Genomic DNA, 23,736 nt, shown 5'->3' with positions numbered 1-23,736 from the left:
TCACCTTATCATTTAGGTACAGTGCAAAAATTAGTAGGGAGGAGGGGGAGGTAAGAAAAAGGGGTAGGGTTAGGTACTTGTTCACAATAAATATATTGTTTTGATATATTAGGGGCCGGGGGGAGGGTATGGCAGTTAAGGGAAGGATTCAAAGGTCTTGCTTGTCAGCCCCACTCTCCACCCTAAGAATTTTCGTACATTTCTGTATGAACATCATATTCATCCCATTTTAACCCCAACACTGTCGCAGTTGCATTGACATGTATTGTCATCACAGAACACCAGAATTTCTTTGGCATGGATGATCGCCTCGGTCCAGTGGCCATTAGTTTCCGTCGAGATGAGAAAGAAGGATCCAGCGGAGCTCAGTACAATTACAGAATCATCTTTCGCACCACAGAGGTAAACCGTCACTTTTATCTCCTCAAAGCTCTTCTCCAGTTCAGTGTGTGTAAAATTGATTTGACTGGATGTGATTACTGTGAATCGTCTCCTCAGATGAAGACACTGCGAGGTTCCATCTTGGAGGAGTCTGTGCCTTCTGCTGCTCGTCACACAACCCCTCGAGGCTTGTCTCCCAAGAGATTGTTGGAGTTCATCATGCCTGAACTGAACCTGCACTGCCTTCGCTTGGCCTCAAACTCCCCCAAGGTCCGGGACACCCTGCTGAAGCTGGATGAACAGGGGGTGAGTAACACTACGTCTGCTGACACCAAAGACTGCTGCATGTGTCAGACAGAAAGCTTTTCAGGATATCGGATAGTGACAAATAGCAGCAACAATCTCTTTTTCAAAGGTCAGACGCAAACGTTTGTTGTTGAAAAGTATACACCTCCACAGTGATCAATCAGGTGGGTTTAGGTGTGAAAGTGCAGTTATCTATAATTAATATCCGTTCATTCTTCTCTCAACTACCTCTGCCACCATGATGACTGATCACTCACCATGCTGTTTTGTTTAGTTTATTTGAGAAGGGACGGTACAAATTAAGAACTACACATGGTATAAATGTTTTCATCCTATTTTCATTGTATTTTCTATCTGTAGTCCCTGACCAAGTTGTTACAAAAGGCTTCCTAAAATACAGCAAAGCAAAAACAGGGCTTGCAGTTTGAAGATTGGAAAAGGACACACATTTGTTAAAAGCAGTAGAAGCAGTAGTGACATATGTACATATAAAACATACACTGTAGATAGCAGTGAAAAGAAAGTTTAGTGCCGACATGTGTATGGAATAATCATCCAATAAACATCTATTGTTTGACCAGGCTGACTGGCTAAAGGCACTTATCTGCAACAGAATAGTGCAATCTCCTCTTTTAGACCACCTTGTGACACGATACGTACGGGTTGTGCACTATAAAAAAGGCAACCACATGCTGTTACTTTAGCTTTATCTTTTCAGTCTGTATGACATGTCTGCATTGTGTTCTACTGTGCAATTTTCTGTTGTGTGTTTTTTGTTTTTCTTTTCTCATATTTCCTAAAATAAACATTCACAGACCGAAAATTATTTTAGGTTCAATTTTATTTTATTTTTCATTAATGATTGATCTGTACATAAATATTTCAATTTGTAATTCAAATTGTTCAGCATAATAACAATTTTGTCACAAGTTCTCAGAGCCCAAAGTCGTGTCCTCAAGTAGCTTACTTTGCCAAACACGAATGAATGAAAAAGTGAAATGAAACCAATGAAATGAGGAAAAGAAAATCTTCAAGTTCAAGAAGCTGCAGCCAAAATTATAATAGATTATTGATGATTGCATAATCAATTAAGCCCTATCATATAAATAGAAACATTATTTTTATGACCCTGTACATTTTATTGCAGAAGCTGCAGAACATTTAAACCCACACACACCAGATAGCCACTAGCTCCACCTTTAAGGTGAACTATTTCAGAAAGGGAATGAACAACTTTGACAAAAACTCCCTGTTTTAATGAACTCTGGCATAAAAACTAAAGGGGATTGATTGGTTGAATAGTGTAATGTGTGTAGCATTTTACAACAAAAAATCTTTTAGACAAGCTTTTTGATCTGTGAAGTACGATGTCAAACGATCAGAATGCCCTATTAGATGAAAGGTCTTGACAGCAAGCTAATTCTAAACTCTGTGCTTCTTTGTCTTCTAATGTAGCTGAATTTCCAGCGAAAGGTTGGGGTGATGTACTGTCGGGCCGGGCAGAGCTCAGAGGAAGACATGTACAACAATGAGAGCTCCGGCCCGGCCTTTGAGGAGTTCCTGGATCTGCTCGGGGGGCGCGTGCGGCTGAAGGGCTGGGAGAAATACCGAGCTCAGCTGGACAACAAGAGTGAGCTGAAAAAAACTGCACCACACCCGTATCTATTGGCTGTATCTCACCTTGTCGCAGGACCATTATCCGAAGGGCATCAGTGCACCACTGAAAGCCAAAGATAACTCCTATCTAGCCACATGTAATCTGAGTGATGCCTGCAAAATAGCATAGTCACTGCTGATTATCGCAGAGCTGTTTTCCCCTCAGTGAGCGGCGGAGAACAGCAAATGGGACAGATTTCATCCTGACTGTGACAGTTTAGGTTTAGTCTTTCGTTCAGGGAAGTTGACTGATTTTGCTAAATCCCTATCTGTCTGTCTCTTTGTGTGATGTGTTTGTGTGTGTGTGTGTGTGTGTGTGTGTTTCTGTGTGTCTTTTGCTTGTGTAGCCGACTCAACTGGGACACACTCCCTCTATACGCGCTACCAGGACTATGAGATTATGTTTCATGTGTCTACTATGCTGCCCTACACAGCCAACAACACACAACAGGTAATATTTCAACAGAGAGATGACATACAATTTCCTTCCCCTGTCTTTTGTGTTGCAAAAGCATTTTTCGATACCAAGTTCATCTTTTGGAATTCACAGAATGACACTTTTCTTCCCAGATGTTTCACCTCTATGCGTAAAAAGAAATTGCATCAGTCTTGGTATAACCATCATTACCCATCTCTGTTCAGACTGTCATGCTTTTGGGAAATGCTTTAGAAAAAGGCTCTGTACTCCGCAACAAGCATGACATAAAAATCCTGCCCCCCAGTGTTCACTCCCACCATGAAGGTATTCACTGTCGCCTCTCAGACAGGCTTCCTGTTCAGATGACTGTCACTTCTTTATGTACAGTCTATGGTTTAAGCCTGTTTGTTGTCACTTACAAAAAGACTGGACATGACATGCTAATATTAAGATTAAAGGTTTAAATAATACAAAACTTTGTAATGACAAAGCCCTGATATTTCTCTTTAAACTGTCTGGTTTTTGGCGGCAACCGATTGGTATGTATTTATATCTTAATAAAGTGGGTTTTTTTTAAATCTAGTTTCAGTTCTAGTTTTTAGAAGTAAAAAGTATTCTTTTTTTTAAAAGTTTCCTAATTCATAATCAGTGAACTTTAAGTTATAACATTCTGTATTTAGTTTTCGTAACAACAGTAGCAACAGCATGGTCATGGACATGCAATCTTATTTTAGAGAATACTTACAGCTGCTTATAATTTATTTATTTCATTTTAGTTAGCTTTTGGACTGCTCTTCTCACAAGTTAGCCTTTTTTAGCAGAATTGATTTTTATCATTTTGTTTTTTTGGATGCAAATTAAGGTTGCCTTGGAAACTGCTCACCCTGGGGTCTGCTTTCAAAGACAATACATATAATCAACAAAACTCTTAGACTACATACAGTAAATAATGTAGCTACATACATTATACATAACCATTATAACAATATTATTACATCCATTAAAAATGGAACCATGTGAATAGGTTGATAAGTAAAGCATAATAATAATCTCAGTTTATTTGACGCCCCTTCTTCAAGAAATTAAAGAAAACCTATTTTAATTTATTAAGAGTAATCTCTTTAAATGCTTCTTACAACCTTTCTTGTAGATTCTTGAGACATAAAACAAGGCAAACTCGTTCTTAGTTTACTATAAATACTTTGGCCTAAATCTCTCTGTGTCTCTGTTTTTCCTCTTCAGTTGCTGAGGAAGCGACACATCGGTAACGACATCGTGACGATCGTGTTCCAGGAGCCAGGCGCCCTACCCTTCACTCCAAAGGCCATCCGCTCCCATTTCCAACATGTCTTCATCATCGTTCAGGTTCATGAGCAATGCTCTGACCACACCTATTACAGGTCTGACTTAATCCTATCTCTTACTCTGTTCAAGATAAATACTCATAATTTTTCACCTCCCAAAAAGACCTCACCTTCCTTTTACAGACTGAAATCTCTTGAGACAATATAGTCATAGTCAGCCAGTGGGCCCTATATGTCATAAGCAGTAGAGATAAGTCATATAAAGATCTGGAAAAGAAACAAAAAATGTTCACGATTTTACTCCCCATGTCATTCATGATATGCGTATTAAGACGGGTGTTACTACGTGCACTCTTACACGTGTCTCATACATCATAGTAGTTGTGGTGCAGCTCAGATGAAAAAACAAATGTGTGCTCCACTGCAGCAGATTCTGTTTGTAATTCTGTAGGGCACTACACAACAGTCAAGCACTGAAAAACAAGACATAGATTGAATGTTGCTGCTGCATCCTCTCTCTCTCACTGTGCCATTTCTGTTTTTCTCTCTTCCTCTCAGGGTGGCTGTGACACGCTCTAAAGACATGCCATTGTTTGGCCCGCTGTTCCCTAAGGGTGCCCGATTCCCTCGCTCGTCTGCCTTCAGAGACTTCCTCCTGGCGAAGGTAGTGAATGCTGAAAACGCTGCGGAGAAGTCCGAAAAGTTCCGCTCCATGGCCACCCGCACACGGCAGGAATACCTTAAGGACCTAGCCGAAAACTATGTGACCACCACGCCCATCGACTCCTCCACCAAGTTCCCCCTGCTCTCTCTGGGAGGCAAGCGCAAAGACAAGCTGAAGGGTGCCAAAGGGGCAGAGCTGCACAGTGCCGGGGCACTGGTGTGGGCTGTGATGGTCAACAGTGGAGATGAAGTGGAGGCGGGGGAGCACAGGCTTCCTTGTCTGCTCGGGGTGTCGGCTGAGTCGGTGGTGCTCATTGAGAGGTGGACACGAAAGGTGGTGTTTAACTGCTCCTGTCGAGATGTTATTGGCTGGAAGGCAGTGACAGAGGCTAAGGAGGGGGGGCCCTGCTTGGATATCTTCTATGAGCGCGGAGAGTCAGTGTCAATCAGTGTGATGGAGAGCCAGGCGGAGGATATACGAGAGGTGGTGCAGAGGCTAGAGGTGGGTGATTGTGTCCAGATTTAATATTTTGCAGTGGTTGGTTTATGTTTGGTGGTGTATGGTTTATTATAGAGGTGGCTGTGTGGCTCAGGAGGTAGAGCAGGTTGCCCTTTAACCACAAGGTTGGCGGTTCGGCTTCCCCCTTCCGCATGCCCAAGTGTCCTTGAGCAAGACACTGAACCCAAAGTTGCCAGTGTATGTCGGTGTATGAGTGTGTTTGTGAATGGGTAAATGAGAGGCAAATTGTAAAGCGCTTTGTCCGATAAGGTAGAATAGCTCTATATAAATATAATATATTTCATCTTTTTCTGCTCCTCTGCAGCTGGTGACACGGGGCTGTGAGGCTCTCGAGGTTACCCCCCTGCGTGACGGAGTCGGGCAGCCCGGCTTCCTGATGAACGAGGAGGGCTTTGTGACAGAGCTGCAGCGCTTCTGTTACGCTGAGAGCGGAGGCCTGCAGCTGTGGGCTCGCGTGGTGCGGCTGTGTGGACACTCGCTGGTTCACCTGAGCCCTGAGGAGAGGACCAGGCTGCTCCGCACTGCGCACAAGATCCACATCACTGTCATTCCACCGGACGAGAACGGCAAGCCTCGCAGGTGGGTGGGGCTGCAGATATGAGGAGGAGGAGAGGGAGAGAGAGAGAACACTAACAAGGAGAAAGGGCTCATGGGTATAAAGTCTGCTCCAGAAAGTGGAGAGTGGATCCAGTGAGGGGGTGAGAGAGAGGTTGACAGCAAATAAGGAGGAGGGGGTTAGTGGGGCAAGTCAGTTCAGGAAAACAAGAGAGGTGCCACTCTGGGGTCACAGCTCACTCTACTGCTAATGACGGCCTGCAGTCAGTGTCACACCAGCCGGTTAACAACCAATCAATCCCTCTAATGATCTTTAATCACGCTGGCACAGGCTGTCCCACTGCTAACAGCACTCTTTCAACTCAGCTGAAGTCAGAGAGGGGGCATAAACAGCTGTGGACAGAATTGAAATAAAATCATTATTAAAGTGGACACCTCTGCAGCTCTTAACTCTGCTTCGAGTGTCCTCAGAGAATCCCAGTGGTTTATGTATATTTCAGTCCTGAGATGCTTGTACTTTGACAGCAAAGCAAAATGGAACAAAGATGTAATAATTCTTGATAGGAAGTGGGGCTTTTGTTTTTGGCTTCTAGATTCATTTATGACTCAACAGTGGGATGAGAAGCCTAGCGGAAAAGAGAGGCGTGATGGCTTTGTTCTTAGTCTGTTTTATGTTTTGCAGAAGTTTCTCCGAGCTGTACCAGAAAGCCATCAAGGATGCGGAGTGTAAACCCGGCGAGGCTCAGTCTGGAGTGGCCTGGGTACTTGACGAGAGGGAAGAAGAGGAGGATGAGGAGGAAAAGAAGGAGGAGGAGGAGGAGGAGGAGGAGAAGAAGGAGGAGAAGAAGGAGGAAGAAGCGAAGGAAGACGAGCTGAAGGCGAGTGGGGTCAATGAAGCGGACATGACGGAGGTGCAGGTGGAGGCCGAAGAGGGCGAAGGACAGTTGTGTGATGAAGGGCAAATGGAGAGTAGCCATGGCTCGCTCCTCACGCCGCCCAGTTTACCTTTGTTACGGGCCACTTCTCTGCAGGACCAACCAGCCAATCAGAGCCAGGAGGACAGCGGCTCGCAGCTCACACGCAGCTTCTCTTTGGAGAAACAGCTGTTCTTCAGGGATACGTGTGATGGGTGAGTGTTACTAAAGCTCATGTTATTGTTCATACAAGCTGTCATGGCCTGACATATGAGTGTTATGGTGGCATTATATATAGAGAGAGAGATAATGTGAATAAGAAATGCTGCGTTGCAAGATCTTTCTAGTTACATCTGCAAACTAGGAGACCATCAGGTAAAAGGACTGTTAAATCATCCAACATGGCTGAAAATATCCTCAAACTGAAGCTGACTCATCACAATTTAATCTCAGAGTCAGTGCGTCACTGAGTAAGGACACCAAGCAATGTGTCACTCTGCTTTACTGAACTCTGTTAACTTAATGCAAACGTTTTAAAATGATTTTTTCACATAAAAAAAATCACTTAAATGTTCCTTTTTCAATTAAAATGTTTGTTATTCTACTCTAGTTTGTAACTATTTGGATGGCTGCACAGTAAAAAGTTAAACATTTCCAGACCATTAAAGTTGACAGCAAGTCAAGTAAATGACAACAAGAAAGCAAATTTGTTTCCTTTAAACAATCACAGATATTATGATCTTCACTGTGCACTATTTCCTCTTCCTCTTGAGTATCAATGTCGTTCTCTGACAGTCACAACGAAGTTTACGAAGTATTAAGCTCCAAGTTCAGAGAAAACCACCTATGTAAAAGCAGCAGAACATGTATGTATCTGCCTGACAAATACATTTGAGCACATCGGAGGGTTTTACTGTGAAAACTCCAAAAGGCCACAGCAGCTTCAAGAGGAAATTGTGCATGAAGAAACTATACATGTTAATATTAAACTGTGCTGCTCCCAAAATGTATTTGACTGTTTTTTATTGTCACACAAAGCAGAACTGAATAATCTGAGGGAAACCACATCAGATATGATATTTTTGATAGATGATTTTGTGAGAGCAGGATAGCAAACATGAATCAGGCCGACATCTAAGCCATCCTGGAGATTACTTGTCAAACGCTCCAGTTTCTGTTTTGACCTCTGGATTGGATTAAAAAAAATAAAAAATGTCTCAAAGCATCAACAGCAAATTTGCTTTGTGTTCCCCCGCACCCCACTCTCCCTCCCCGCCCACCTCCACATCTCTCCCTCCCTGCACGGTGGACAGGCACGTGTACGACAACGTGGGGCTGAAGGGGGAACGCCACATCTATGAGAACGTCGGCGAGCTGAGAGACGCCACACCTGATCTGATCCTGGCCGTCAAACCCAAGGTTCCCCTAGAGGACGAACAGGTGACAGACTGAGACGAGAGGACATCTGAGTGGTTTCTCTTCTACCACTCCATCCCCTCTCTGACAGTGTCGCTTCCCCTCTTTCTTTGTCTCTTGTCTTCAGTTTATGGGCGCTGAGTTTGGTGATGACAAAGCTTCGGTGAGTGACTCGTCTTCCCGGTTGTCATGTTTAGACCGAGCTGAAAGAAATTCACGAGCCCTAAGTCTTCATAACTCCATCACCAAGAGTAAGTACTTGCCTATTCCTGCTGATTTTTTTTAAAGATTTCCTTTACAAATAAATGTATATAATTTTAATATTTATAATATATTTATAATCCCTTTGGCAAAAGCAAAGGCGACATATTAAATTAAAAAAATAAATGTCTGTAAATGATTTTGGGGACAAAGAGCACAAAGAGATAGGATGATGACCCTGATCCAAACAAAGACACAAGAGCTGACACGACTTCTCAAATGATGCCAGAATGGAACATTTACACATGTTTGCAAATAATCTCTGCCTGATTTGAGCCTCAAAGTCCTTTTTTCTTTATTTTTTCTGCCTTAAACCACTCTCTTCATTACCCTCCCTCTCCTCCCCACTGCATTCCCTTTGTCCCTCCGCTTTCATCCACAGTGCCCCCTATCCCGCTAATCTAATATCACCCCTGCTCTGCTGCCACCCCCTGCCAGGGCTGGGATAAAAGGGGGACAGATGGGAGGTGGGAGGGGTGGAGTTTTAGGCAGCCCCAAATCATGGAGCCCCTCTCACACCATCTGCTCTGCCTCCGCTGAGACTATGAGACTCATCATTTAATCGCCATAAGAGCATACTTGCTCATCCTCTCATCGGATTCTTCCAATTTTTGTGTGTGTCTGTGTGCGTGTGTGTGTGTGTGTGTGTGTGTGTTTGTTTGTGTGTGTGTGTGTGTGTGGGGGGGGGGGCGGCGGGGGGGTCAGCCTCTGAAGCCCTTGATTGTTTACATCACGTTCTTTCACAAAAAGTGCATCCCAACTTTTAAACTAATTGATTAAATTCAAGGCCTAACAGATCTTAAAAAGGAACAATTGTACATTTTTAAATGTATGTGTTTAAAGTTTTTATTAATTTGGTTATTTTATTCTAAATATTATTTGATATTATATTTAGGTCGCCGTTTTACTTTTATCTATTGTATTTTAGTATGCTGCCTCAAATTCCATCTTGACTGAAAGAAATCCTTCATACATCATAACATTTCCTCCTTGTCCCTGATATTCTGCCCCTGAATCTGACCAACATTAACACAGCAGCATCCCCCAGTGGTGGCTTTTTGTTACTGTAGAACGGCTGCTCAAAAGGCTGCAGTCCCACTGTTCTGCGGTATTGTCCCATAAGAAAGCGTGATCAATCTCAACTTCTTTTTGTCTCAGTTCTCTCAGAGACGACAGATTCAACTGAGGAGGAGTGGCAGTCCATCGCTGACCTGGCCACAGCCTGCCGCAGCATCCTGGAGGCTTTGTCACGAGAGGGTGAGGAACAATTTATATATGCACACCTCACTTACTGTAAAATAATAGTTAGTGGTTAGCACATGTCTAATACCACAATTTTTAAGATTCACGTTAGATAAACTTGTGTTTTTTGTATAAAAGTGACTGTAATGTTTGTCCTTTGATGGACTGGCCAATAATTAATTGCATTTACAATATACCTACAGTATACATACATACAGTATGACCAAAAGTATGTTGACACCCCTGGCTGTATACTATTGTTTTTGTATGGTGGCCCTGAGAGCTCAACGCACTGCAAATTAAGAAAGCACATGCATATAGACCAGGGCTGGGTATCGTTTAAAAATCTAAAATACTAGTACCCTTAAAGCGATACCAATACCAATACCAATTGAGTATTTCATTTGATACCTTTTTTCTGTACTTCATTTGATAACCATCATGTGAATGGAAGCATCTCTGCACGCTGAACTGCCAACTCCATTAAATACACCACGCCACATAGCTAATATAGCTCAGTTGGTTGAGCAGGCGCACATATGCAGACGTTCATACATCGACGCACAAGGTCCAGGGTTGGAGTCCGACCTGGGACGATTTCCTGCATGTCTTCCCCCTCTCTCTCCCCCTTTCACAACTTTCCTATTGATTATAGGTGGAAATGCCCAAAAAATAATCTTAAAAAAAAACGCCACAGGGTTTGTATGGGTTGTAGCTGCTGCGGTAGTGGGCCAATCACACGTCACATTAAATCGAAGAACGTTTGCGGTGATTGGCTGAGAGCAAAATTCAAATAGTAATTTTTTGCCTAGATCTGTGTACAAAATGCATTGAATGCAGGTATCGTTTCACTGGAGAAGTTATGATACTACTCCATACTGGGTTATTTTGGTCGATATCTTGAAAGGTATCAAGTACCGATGCCCAGCCCTAAAATGTCAAATGACACAGCACAAGCAAATGAAGAAAATATCTTCACCAACTTGACGACACGTGCATTATTTAGAGAAAGCACTGCTGTTAATCTAGCATTAGCCTTTTGCATACTATAATATCTGAATCATGCAATTACAATGATGGATAGCAGACAATAACTTCATAAGTCACAAACCAAGGCAACAACAAGCGGTCTCAGCCCTGTGCATCACTTCTTAGTGTCCCCTGGAAACCGTTTCCGTTGTAGTGTGAGCTTCTTGCAGTACTTTTAATGATGTGGCTCGATGGTGTTTTTTGCCTCCAATGGCGCCTTCCAGGCAGCTAACCCTAACCTTAACCCTAAACATAACCATTGCCGCGCTGCCTGGAAGGCGCCATTGGGGGCAAAAAACACCAAACACCAATGATGTGTCAAATTGGTGAAGATGTTTTGTTAATTTGCAGGATGTTGAGCTCTCAGGGCCGCTGTAGTTTTTTATGGTTTGGGTCCCCTCATTCCAAATAAGTGAAAGCTTAATGATCGGCATACACTGATAATTTAAACAAAGGTGTGCTTCCAGCTCTGTGGCAACAAGGGCCTTACCTGTTTCAAACTGACAATGTGCCTGTGCACTAAGTTAGGTCGACACAGAAATGTGTTTTCTGAGTTTGGTGTGGAAGAACTTGACTGGCTGGCACAGAGGCCTGATCTCAACCCCACCCAACACTTTTGGGATCAACTGGAACCCCGAAAGCGAAGTAAATTTCTGCAGCCTGGTTCCAACATCTTGTGGAAAGCCTTCCCAGCTTATTAGTTTTGGAGTGAGAGGTTTAGCAATCACATGGGTGTAATAGGGTTAGGGCTAGTCCACATACTTTTGGCCATATGAGAAAAAAAAACTAGTGGATCTGCACTCTATATAGTTGCTTTAGGATGTGTGTGAATGACAGCTTGTTCTATACTGAGAGAAAGTCTGCCATAGTTGTCTCCCTCATATGTTCTATTTATGGCTATTTTAAATGATAATAATGTGGATAATGTTCTTTACCACAGACCGTAAAGCCGGAGACCCCTCGCAAGCAGGAGCTGACCAGACAGACGGCAAGCTGAAAGACTCAAAGGAAAAGTGGGTTGCTATACAGTACACACAGGGTGAAGCAGACAGTTCAATATCTCTGTAGTTAGTCTCTTGGTTTTTGTTTTCTCTGAATCATTGCACACTTCCCTTTTCTCAGCTTTACTTCATTCTCTCAATTATTTTGACTTTATCGGCCACAATGTGATGGTCTCTCTCCCCCATAAAGAGAGCCCTCTTGCTCACTCAGTGATGCACTTGCAGTATGCACATGCAGACACATGCATACACACGCACACAGTTTGTCTGACTCATTGTCGTCATCTTTCTGATCCATATTATTTTAGTTTTACACTTTTTATAGCTCCTTGGTCACCTTACTTTTCTTCGCCATATAGGGTCTAAACATACAAAATCCGCAGAACTGTAGGCCAAAAGCAAATCAGAAAATGAGTAAATAAAAAAATAACCAAACACCAACGTGACACTTTTACTCAGAAGAAGTCTCTGGTATTATAGGCGCAGTTTATGTCCATCGACGTACTGTAGAGGTCAGCATTGATGACATGATGGCTTCAGCTAGCATGTAAAATGCTAAAAAAGAGACACTAGTACACTGGTACTGTTTGTGAACATGAACTTGCAAATTGCAATAAATTATCACGTTTTTTAGTAGATACCAGTTCAACAAAAGAGAGAGATTCAGATTATATTTAGTAACTACAATAAAAAAGCAAACGGCCAACCTCTTTCAAGAAACGTATGTCTTCAAATATGCACTTTTGGATTACTTGCACATATCAGCTTTAAACCAACCAAAAGGATCAAATATACAGCCATGTAATTAATCATTAAAGGTAAAAAATACACCACTAGGCCCAAAACATCTGTTGACAATGCCATGTTCTTTCCTTTAAAAGCGTTATCACGCTGTTCACACCACCAGGAGCCGCGTTATGTATAACTGCACTCCAGACAAAATGCATCATGGGATGATCAGTGATGACTCACTGAAAATAAGTCTGCTAGTCAGTCTTAGCAATTACTTTAAATTGATCTTTGAGTACTACAGGTTTCATTTAAGGCAGCAGGGACAATGTCTTGAGCGCTGAGGCTGCTACAGTGACGGACGGCTCCACGACCAATCAATCAAATTGAAAAGTTCACTCTGTATGAGGTGAAGTGTTATAACAGGAGGAGAGAACTTTTTTTTATAAAAGAAAAAAAACTTTCTATAATATGCAGCAGTGAAGACATTCAGCTTGTTGAGTTGTTCCTAAACCATTAATGCATTACAAACCGTGAGATTCTGTAATTGCTTTTGATGAAGTGTCACTGCCTCTCTTTGTTGCAGTGACTCTCCAGGCCACCTAGAAGAGAAGGTGTCGCAGCTGGAGTCCATGCTGAAGAGGCTGCAGGATGACCTGCAAAAGGTGCTTTGACTTCTGTGACTTTTTTTCTCTGTAATACTATTTTCAGTGAGCTCCACGGGAGAGTGAGCAGGTAGGAAAAAGTATTTGAATTGTTTAGCTTCCGTCGCTGGAGCGAGATAATTTGTAGTTCTGATGCAGGCTTTTGTTTTCTTGTACAAATCCTCCAGTCCATTCAGCTATTTCAAGTCACAGCGGGCTCACTGTAGATGCATTCAATACAAAAACACTCAAAAAGCATTTATTTATTCATGATGTTGTTGTAAATTTGTACAGTAACATTTCAGATGTTTTTAAATATTCCCATATAGTTAAAAAAAAATGTATGTACAACAACTCCTTTAATGCTGTTATCAATATTTTCTAGTACATTTCTACTAATGTATGTATGTAGATGTCAAAGAATACTGTATGTGATGAACTCCTTATTCTTATTCTCGACCTCGGAAACAGAAAACAAAAAACTATTCTCAGCACAAAGTCCACTTGTGTTTCCGGAGCTTTCAACCACATCTCATTGCCTTCCTCAGTGGATGGAGTGAGATTGTCAGCAGTAGTGGACCTTGTGTTGAGAATCTTTGGTCAGTTGTGTATGTGTCTCTGTGTGTACACATATTATATAAACATATTATTCCTCCCAATTATATGGAACGTTTTCTATTTATTTTTAACTGCTATTTCCTTTATTGATCTAATGATTATTTTTCTAATCAACCAATCCTTTAGTCTATGAACTCTCAAGAATAATGATAAAATAGTGCAGAAACAATAATTGATTAGTTGATCAACAGAACATTAACCTTATTAATATAATAAATTAATCGTATGTCATTTATGAAGCAAACATTAAATATTCTCTGTTTCCAGCTGTAATGATTTGCTGCTTTTCTCTGTTTTATATAAACGGTGAATGGGTTTTGGTCTCTTGGTTGGACAGAACCAGCAATTTAAAGCTGTCACTTTGGGCTCTGGGCAATTCTGATGGCCATTTTTCACTATTTTCCATTTTTTTATTACATTTTATAGTTCAAACAACCATGGAAAGATGATCGTCAGATTATTCAATAATGAAATTAATAGCAGCCCTATACCGAATAAAGGTGATTAGTTGCTTACTCAGTCTGACCAGCAGCCTAAGACCACAAAGCACTGAGACTACTGTCATTAAGAGTCTGAACTATGATTTTCTGTCAAAGAAATCATCAGTTCAATGACTGATTAGTTCAGCACTGTTTTGGATTGTACGTTTTTTTTCTCACTGCAGCGTGATGTGCTTCTCGACACTGTTTGTGTTGTTTTTATTTCAAGCTCTGTGTTTATGTGTGCCCACTAGTTTCCTTAAAGCCACCGCTGTACCTGTCGCTCCCCTCCCGTTCCTGCCACAGCGATCTGAGCGACGGCTTTTGTTTTGTTGTGTGCCGATGTCTTTCAGGAGAAGGAGGACAAGGCGGTGCTGCAGGCCGAGGTGCAGAGCCTCAGGCAGAACAACCAGCGGCTGCAGGAGGAGTCGCAGAGCACAGTGGCTCGCCTCATCAAAGTCACAGAGCTGCTGTGCAACGTCAACAAGCCCTGTTAGCTTCACTACTGCACGGGCAAAACACACACATCGGCAGATAGATGCTAATCATACAACGTGCTTGTACGCGCAGTACACTTATTTTGTTCGTAGGCTACATATTTGCAAAGGCAGACACACACACACACACACACACACACACACACACACGCATCCCCTTCAATCTGTGTATCACCACAGTCTCCATCCTGAATCCTGGACCTGCCTGTTGGTGAGGCAGTATGCAAATAACCCATAAAAAAGAAAGAAATGACATTTCCAACATCCCATGACCTTCATAGACTGACCAGTGTTCAGCTTTCAGGCTGCTGCATTAGTGTTCTATGCCAGAGTGCTTCTCTTGGTGTGTATGATACAGTATGTGCGGGGATGTGTGCCGCATGTGTGCGTGCGTCTTACTTTACTTTGCTTCAAATACTTGACAAGCTGGGCTGAATAGCACATGCATAAAAAGTGGCAATTAAGATTAAGAGACACTGTATAGCATGTTTGGTGGTGTCTTATCTGAAATTACCAAAAGTGTGTGTGTGTGTATGTGTGTGTGTGTGTATCTATATATATATATATATATATATATATATATATATATATATATATATATATATATATATGTGTGTGTGTGTGTGTGTGAACAGTAGTATTGCTATCTTCTCTGCCAGGCGTGTAGTTGCAATGTCTGAGTGCGGTTCTGCCCCGGTGCTGGTAGTGTGGAAGGCCTTGAGACAAAACAAGAAAAAAAGGGGAACATGGCAATGACAAGCCTTCTACTTCAATAGATGTAATGATGCTAAATGACTCGCCTCAGAGCAAGGCCTGTTACATAAGGAAATCATTATCTGCCCTCATTGCTCTCAGTAGTACTATATTTAAGAAACTCTGAAGTTTTTAGAGAGACAATTTAAAAAATCCATACATAAAAAAGACGTAAACTGGAAATGTCAAAAAAAAAAGGACTGAGCATGCTTGTTCCTCCTGGAAGTATGAAAACAGTATTAAAGGGATACTGAAAAGGGTTATACCTCTCCTGAAGATGCAGACAATGGCAGGAAAAGAACTGCTTTGGCTTCCTTCCATGATTGCCTGTAGCTGATTTCTTCTAACCTCACTATTGTAGCAGCCATACTGTAGAAGATCTCCTCCTGCTGGCCTGAACAGCGAAATGCCAAAAGGCGGCTTTTTCTTTCAGCTGGCAAAATAGCTTTAGGTGTCAGAATAATACACCTTGAACTAATAGTGAAATACAGAATATTGTATTTAAATATGTTTTGTGTTCGGCTGATGTCTACAGTGACTATTTTGGGTAATTGTTTAGTATGGCTTATGAGTGGTAGCGGTAAGGACAATAGGTGAAATCTTACCATTCCACCCTGATGTGTGTTTGTGTGTGTTTTCTGTGTCGTTCTTGCACCTTTTTTTTGTAAAATCAGCACTGGACAGGACACATACTGTACTTTATTTAGCCCAGGTTATGTCTTGATCAACATAAGAAGGTGGATGCGATCTCATCCCCCCTGACACCACCTTTACCTCACCTTTTTCTGTCCGCTGCTGATTGCGCCAATAACAAACGTATATTCAGAGGGGTCAGACTTCTCCTCAGTGCCAACGAAAAAGCCCAGGCAGCTTTCCTGAATCCCACCGAAATCAAACAGAACTGACCACAAACTGAACTTCAAACTCTAAACTCAAAAAAAAAGGGATGCCAAACGTTCGCCAGTCACTCAGACTCTCTTGTTTCTTGTATAAACTTCCTCTTGTAATTTTATTTTAGAGTCACTGTGAATACCTGGTACCAGCATATTAAGATACAGTATATACAGATTAAATTATGAATCTAAACTTTATCAGTATGTGAAGATACTGTATGTACAGCTGAACTGTTCCATGTTACTTAGTGCATTGGGTTGTGTATGCCCTCCTTTTGCAGGATTATTATGCAGAGAAGTGGTAATTGTGGCCATGCAGGGGTGCTGTTTTCATCTCCTGTACATGCCTTGTGACTGAACAGGGAGACAGTGGTGTGAGAAGACCTGTTTTACTGTGTCTCGTAAAAGTTATTTAGATTGTAGGAGGTTGGTCAAGCATGAGAATGTGCCAAGCAACTTCCAAGCTCCCCTCTGTATGTGTGTATGTATAAAAATGTAACTTATTAATCATGCAAATGTGGATTTTCTTGTAGCTGTTTAAACTGGATGGAAATCTTGAGGAAAAATGTGGAAATAGGACAAAAAGAAAAGGTGGGCTTGGTTATACATTTTTGTTTCTTTTGTAGAAAAACAACAATGACATGATATGACAAAATCTATCTGCAAATCTTGCTAAATGTGACTATGGTTCTTATTATCATTCTAGTATTGAGCTATTTCAGCTATAGCTCGTATTTATTAAGGTCTTAAAACACCATTAGGTACGCCTTAATGAGTGAAACTCTTCTTTCAGAATGGATGGTCAAACTGGTCATACTGGTGTTATGTGAAGTCTTATTTCTCTGACTGTGTGCCTACCAGAAAATGTAATGTATGCTAAGCCATCTTAGTGACCTCATTTCTTTGTCTTTGGTTGCACTTACCGAGGTTTTTTGTGGCAGATGAAGGATTTTCTAAGAGACCGTCACAACATCTGGTCTTTTATCCGCTGTGCGAGGAAAAGTCATTGAGTCACACATGATCCGAAAGAACAGATGATGAAAATGATAATAATAATAATAATGATAATAATAATAGATGTGTATTGTTGGTCTGAAGAATCACTGAAGCCCAATGAGTACCACCGACAAATATGTGATTTTTAAAAGGGAATTAAAAGGGAGAAGGTGCTGAAAATGACTGATGATGCATTATAATCAAGTTTAAGTTGATATGAATGTGTTCAGTGGAGTATGCTTCCTCTAAAGGATGATTATTTTGATATTTAAATATTTAAAAACAAGATCTACTGGAGTATTTGAAAAGAAAATCTGATTGTGGCTCGATGAACTAAAAGGGTCAAAAGAGGTAAAAAAAACCAAACAAAAAACAGCTATATTTTGGGCCTCACGTACTGCATTTTCTTGACCTAATCTGGAAAGGAGTTGACACAGATGTTTTGTCAACACAGTGACAAATCACCCAAAGGCAGATGATGTTTGAGATATTTGTGTAGCTGCCTTTTAGATTTGATGGTGGGAGGTGTTTGTCATTCTGTTTTGGTTTGTGGAAGATAAACAACTCCAAAAAAAGTAAATGGCTGGAGTGACAGTATAGAGTTTTTTAAATATTTTGTTTTCTCACCAACATAGAGAAAGATCACTATTAAAAAAAAAAAAAAAAAGTTTTATTGTTTGAATTGGTGTTTGGAGGAAAAACAGATGTAAACGTCACTTAAGTACGAGTTTTAGTAATCAATTGCTCACTCTACACCTCAACTTACTCTTCATTTAATGAAAAACAATTAAAGAAAAAATAGAGTTATCAGTATTATTTTATGTCTTTATTAATTTGCATGATTGAAATCAGGAGCAGGGATAGAAAGAGTATGTATATATATATATATGTGTATATATATATATGTGTATATATATATATATGTGTATATATATATATATATATATATATATATATATTAGTGAATGTATAGTGTTCATGGGATGTAAACTTGTGAGGGAATCAGATATGGTGAAGATGACTTTGGTGGCTACAGATAGGTAGATCTTCATTTGTCCAGGACTTCTGAGGATCTCACGTTCTGGACTAGACTCTGATGATGAGGTGAAGGTCAAACAAAGCTGAATAACCAGCTGAAAGCAGTGCAGGAAGAAACAGTTTTAAGGTCTGACAACAACGACATGATTAGTCTCAGACAGAGGTCATGGCCAAATCAGATTGGCTGAAAAGAAAAGAATCAGACCATGTTGAAAGAATGCAAAAGTTGACAAAGTGGGATTAGGCTAAAACACGAGTCTTCGGCTGTAATTGAAGTAGCAAAAGGATGAGTAGTATACAAAAATATTCAGTCCATTATATGGGCAAATAGATAGATCTGCATTTACACTGTGAATAACACCTTCAAACAAGAATCCAGCATTAGCATCAAATAGCTCACCTAATATGAATTTGGGAAAAGGTTATGGTAAACCTTAGCCTACTACAGCATTTATTCCATATCAGTGGTTCTCTACACCCACAATAATGCTGGGTTTCAGTCCAACCAGCTGGTTATTTGCAGTGATGTTCCAGGTGTACATCAATCCCACAGCTGAGAGGAAACCCAGCAGCTCTGAGTAGAAGTATTAAAAACCACTCATTCTGCACAATCAAACTGCTTCATGTTCTAAATCGGATTTTTGTGGTCATTGCAACATTTGAATTGTTAGAAATGTGTTTGCAGCTTAACACTAGCCTGGATGCCAGCCGATCTTAGCCCCGCCCACAACATTCAAGGTCGGGAAGTTCTGACTAGAATCTGAGTAAGACCATGTCAGGCTAGCTTAACACTGCTCATTAGCCGATAATATGATCTGGCTTTGCTTTTGAAGGACTTCAACTGATTTGAATAAGAGATGACTTTAACTGTTCAGAATCTTTGAAAAGCTTTGATTTAATCTCGCCCCTTTAACAAGAATTATGGAATGAAAATAAATGTGTCGACGCTCAGCAGAGATGGAAGCTCTGTGACCATCACACTCGACCACCTTTTAACGGATCCAAGAAGCAGTTTAACTTCCTGTCTATCACTTAGATCAGCTGAGCAAGCATGGTGCGGCACCAAGATCTGTCCCTGACGCTCAAAAACTCCACCAGAATAGCTTTTCAAGTCATGTCACAACATTGTTTGTCAAGATATTCGCTGTCATTTAACATCCTACAGGGAACTGAAAAATGCTGACAGAGTAAATTATAGACTTACTATCATTAGACCGTGACCACACATTCTTACACCATAGGCCTACACCAGGCTATAATGCTTAACTTTAATAATACAATATTCATTCACTTTCATTTAAATACAACAGCTTTGATTGAGATTCAGTACTAAGATATAAAATAAAACCAGCCTGTATCACATAAACACATACAGTTTTAAAACAGTTTGAAATCCTGATTGGATGCACATTCCCATCTCCCTGAATTGATACAGCATGAGGTAAGATAAATACACTTTCCAAATCTTGTTCCATGATCATAATAGCACGACAACATCATACAAACATTTTCCAGGACTCTGTCCTCTGGAAGGCTTTCCTAAACACAGCCGCAGAAAACACTTCATCTTCCCTGCCTTGACAGCAGGAGGAGAACTGATGACAACAATGCGCAGGCCTATGTCTTTATTTGGGGTTGGAGCGCAGGACAGAGTCTTCACTGGGGGATATGTGTCACACACAGCCTAAGGGCTTAATGTCTGTTTGACTTCTCCGTGTTCTGTAAATACAAAGGCTGTGTGTGTGTGTGTGTGTGTGTGTGTGTGTGTGTGTGTGTGTGTGTGTGTGTGTGTGTGTGTGTGTGTGTGTGTGTGTGTGTGTGTGTGTGTGTTTAGACTCCTGGTATGCAGGGTGTATATCATATTTTAAATGGCCAGGCCACTGTTGCCCCATACAACAAGTAGAAGGCCTAATGTAAGTCTGCCTGCAGCATCACTGCTGTGTTGCCATAAATGAGACTTAACATTGCTGATATGAATCAGATTTAATAGCTTTCATCAATACTACATCTACAGATACAAACAACTGACAACAATTTTATCCAATAGGTCCTCTAATGTTTTGAAATACACACAGTTTATAAATCCAGTCTAACATGGAATTAAATGAACAATTCTAAAGACAAAACTTAAAAGTGCTGTCCTTGAAATTGTTGTACTCCAATGCAACAAAGTAATATGCATGTTTAACATGTTTCTGTGAAGAAGAAAAGTTGTAAGCATGCAACCTGTTAAGTGATGGACCTCATATGACAAGCCATGTACGTCTAACCACAGAGCCCTGCCCTCTTGTCATAAACTCAGTTAAACATTAAAGAATGAAAATCACCCAGGACACTGCAGGCTTACTGATGTTGTGTGAACCTACTTTTACTGTTTTATGCCATACCAAAGTGAAGGTCTTTTTAAAGGCCTTAATTTTTAATAGGCGACATTAACCAGACTACTTCTACTGTACAGTACATGCACTTTTACACAAAAGGGCTTGTTCTGGGAAACTGGCAGGATGGATTATTAGCAGACAGCGCTACAGCAGTGTTTCTTAATCTTCACCCGGTTTCTGGAAGGTCTCTGCATGACAAGTAGTCTTTGTTTTCCTATACAGACAGCGGGGCAGAAAGAAGACAGAAAAGGGGAAAACACTAAGAGAAATCACTTGTATTGTTGAGTATTAGTGGCAAAACATTTTCCTTTTTTCTGACATCTAAGTCAGTCCAAACAAAACAATGTTACCGATAGTAGCCTACTTGATGGCACTGCATCATGCTGTATTATACGTTTTATCACTCTCTCACCGCCTTATATCAGGGTGCTGTAGAGAATGTCCAGGCCAGCTGTAACAGTATCTGGTAGCGGCGTTGTAATGTAACAAAGTACAAATACTTCATTGCTGTACTTAAGTAGAATTTTCACTTATCTGTACTTTACTTCGTTATTTATATTTCTGGAAACTTTCACTTTTACTCCACTACATATCCTAAATAAAATGTATACTTTTACTTCACTACATTTCCCCTAAGCATCTTCATTACTCGTTACTTGCAAGCAGCGGTGGAAGAAGTATTCAGATCCTTTACTTAAGTAAAAGTACTAATACCAAACTGCTAAAAATACTCTGTTACAAGTAGAAGTCCTGCATTGAAAATGTTACTTAAATAAAAGTATGCACGTATCATGAGGAAAATGTACTTAAAGTATTAAAAGTAAAAGTACTCAATGCAGAGAAATCCTCACATTTTAGAAACTGGAAACAATCAAAACTAGTTCTAGTCAACCAACTAAGTGTTTAATTGGCTAATCATATCAGCTGTAGGGGAGAGCGGGGTATGTTGTCACACTTTTCACACTGTCTAACATTTACTGAGCACCATACATCACAATGGTATACAGTGCCTTGCGAAAGTATTCGGCCCCCTTGAACTTTTCGACCTTTTGTCACATTTCAGGCCTCAAACATAAAGATATAAAACTGTAATTTTTTGTGAAGAATCAACAACAAGTGGGACACAATCATGAAGTGGAACGAAATTTATTGGATATTTCAAACCTTTTAAACAAATAAAAAACTGAAATATTGGGCGTGCAAAATTATTCAGCCCCCTTAAGTTAATACTTTGTAGCGCCACCTTTTGCTGCGATTACAGCTGTAAGTCGCTTGGGGTATGTCTCTATCAGTTTTGCACATCGGAGACTGACATTTTGCCCATTCCTCCTTGCAAAACAGCTCGAGCTCAGTGAGGTTGGATGGAGAGCGTTTGTGAACAGCAGTTTTCAGTTCTTTCCACAGATTCTAGATTGGATTCAGGTCTGGACTTTGACTTGGCCATTCTAACACCTGGATATGTTTATTTGTGAACCATTCCATTGTAGATTTTGCTTTATGTTTTGGATCATTGTCTTGTTGGAAGACAAATCTCCGTCCCAGTCTCAGGTCTTTTGCAGACTCCATCAGGTTTTCTTCCAGAATGGTCCTGTATTTGGCTCCATCCATCTTCCCATCAATGTTAACCATCTTCCCTGTCCCTGCTGAAGAAAAGCAGGCCCAAACCGTGATGCTGCCACCACCATGTTTGACAGTGGGGATGGTGTGTTCAGGGTGATGAGCTGTGTTGCTTTTACGCCAAACATAATGTTTTGCATTGTTGCCAAAAAGTGCGATTTTGGTTTCATCTGACCACAGCACCTTCTTCCACATGTTTGGTGTGTCTCCCAGGTGGCTTTTGGCAAACTTTAAACGACACTTTTTATGGATATCGTTAAGAAATGGCTTTCTTCTTGCCACTCTTCCATAAAGGCCAGATTTGTGCAGTATACGACTGATTGTTGTCCTATGGACAGAGTCTCCCACCTCAGCTGTAGATCTCTGCAGTTCATCCAGAGTGATCATGGGCCTCTTGGCTGCATCTCTGATCAGTCTTCTCATTGTATGAGCTGAAAGTTTAGAGGGATGGCCGGGTCTTCGTAGATTTGTAGTGGTCTGATACTCCTTCCATTTCAATATTATCGCTTGCACAGTGCTCCTTGGGATGTTTAAAGCTTGGGAAATCTTTTTGTATCCAAATCCGGCTTTAAACTTCTCCACAACAGTATCTCGGACCTGCCTGGTGTGTTCCTTGTTCTTCATGATGCTCTCTGCGCTTTACACGGACCTCTGAGACTATCACAGAGCAGGTGCATTTATACGGAGACTTGATTACACACAGCTGGATTCTATTTATCATCATTAGTCATTTAGGTCAACATTGGATCATTCAGAGATCCTCACTGAACTTCTGGAGAGAGTTTGCTGCACTGAAAGTAAAGGGGCTGAATAATTTTGCACGCCCACTTTTTCAGTTTTTTATTTGTTAAAAAAGTTTGAAATAGCCAATGAATTTCGTTCCACTTCATAATTGGGACCCACTTGTTGTTGATTCTTCACAAAAAATTACAGTTTTATATCTTTATGTTTGAGGCCTGAAATGTGGCAAAAGGTCGAAACGTTCAAGGGGGCCGAATACTTTCGCAAGGCACTGTATATGTCATACCAAATGAAAGAAGGAAGTCTTGGGAACATATTTTGCGTTCATAACATTTTTATATCTTATCTCATTACGGAGTTGTAGGCTGTTGAATAGAGAATGTGCACTTGTGACAATTTTCCCCATCGGCGGGTAAATTGTCACACTAGATTTGTCTAATCTCTAATTATCTAGCTACTTATTTGTGAATATTGATTAACATTTTTTAAATTCAAACCAGAACTGAAAATATAAACAATCATGCCTAGAGAATCTGGAAAAACAATACACATTTTCAATCAAAACACATTAAGTGGCAAGACCACTTTACTTTGAACTTTAAACTCACGTTCTCTGGCTTGCACATAGATTCATGATAACTGAATGGAATGCTGCAGATAACCTCATGCAAACATAACTTATTT

The 23,736-nt window shown here is 40.7% G+C and overlaps 1 protein-coding gene across 6 annotated transcripts in view; it reads left to right on the top strand.

Annotated features, from left to right (window-relative positions):
- zmp:0000001168 (signal-induced proliferation-associated protein 1) overlaps nt 1-15,196 on the top strand; it is a 33,200-nt gene extending 18,004 nt beyond the window's left edge. For 3 of the 6 annotated variants that reach the window (XM_039776708.1, XM_039776710.1, XM_039776709.1), the window contains exons 3-16: nt 278-402; nt 499-687; nt 2,143-2,317; nt 2,691-2,794; nt 4,004-4,161; nt 4,624-5,230; nt 5,553-5,827; nt 6,486-6,932; nt 8,031-8,157; nt 8,261-8,384; nt 9,553-9,651; nt 11,606-11,678; nt 12,982-13,060; nt 14,490-15,196. In XM_039776708.1, the coding sequence (XP_039632642.1) occupies nt 278-402; nt 499-687; nt 2,143-2,317; nt 2,691-2,794; nt 4,004-4,161; nt 4,624-5,230; nt 5,553-5,827; nt 6,486-6,932; nt 8,031-8,157; nt 8,261-8,384; nt 9,553-9,651; nt 11,606-11,678; nt 12,982-13,060; nt 14,490-14,633 (2,726 nt within the window). In that variant the 3' untranslated portion in view covers nt 14,634-15,196. Of the gene's footprint in view, nt 1-277; nt 403-498; nt 688-2,142; nt 2,318-2,690; nt 2,795-4,003; nt 4,162-4,623; nt 5,231-5,552; nt 5,828-6,485; nt 6,933-8,030; nt 8,158-8,260; nt 8,385-9,552; nt 9,652-11,605; nt 11,679-12,981; nt 13,061-14,390 lie in introns of all 6 variants that reach the window. The other 3 variants (XM_039776712.1, XM_039776713.1, XM_039776711.1) reach the window with 3 other exon arrangements.
- Nucleotides 15,197-23,736: the final 8,540 nt, after the last annotated feature.

Source organism: Perca fluviatilis, chromosome 16 (assembly GCF_010015445.1).
Source record: "Perca fluviatilis chromosome 16, GENO_Pfluv_1.0, whole genome shotgun sequence".
NCBI lineage: Eukaryota > Metazoa > Chordata > Actinopteri > Perciformes > Percidae > Perca > Perca fluviatilis.
This window is presented reverse-complemented; position numbering and strand designations above follow the sequence as displayed.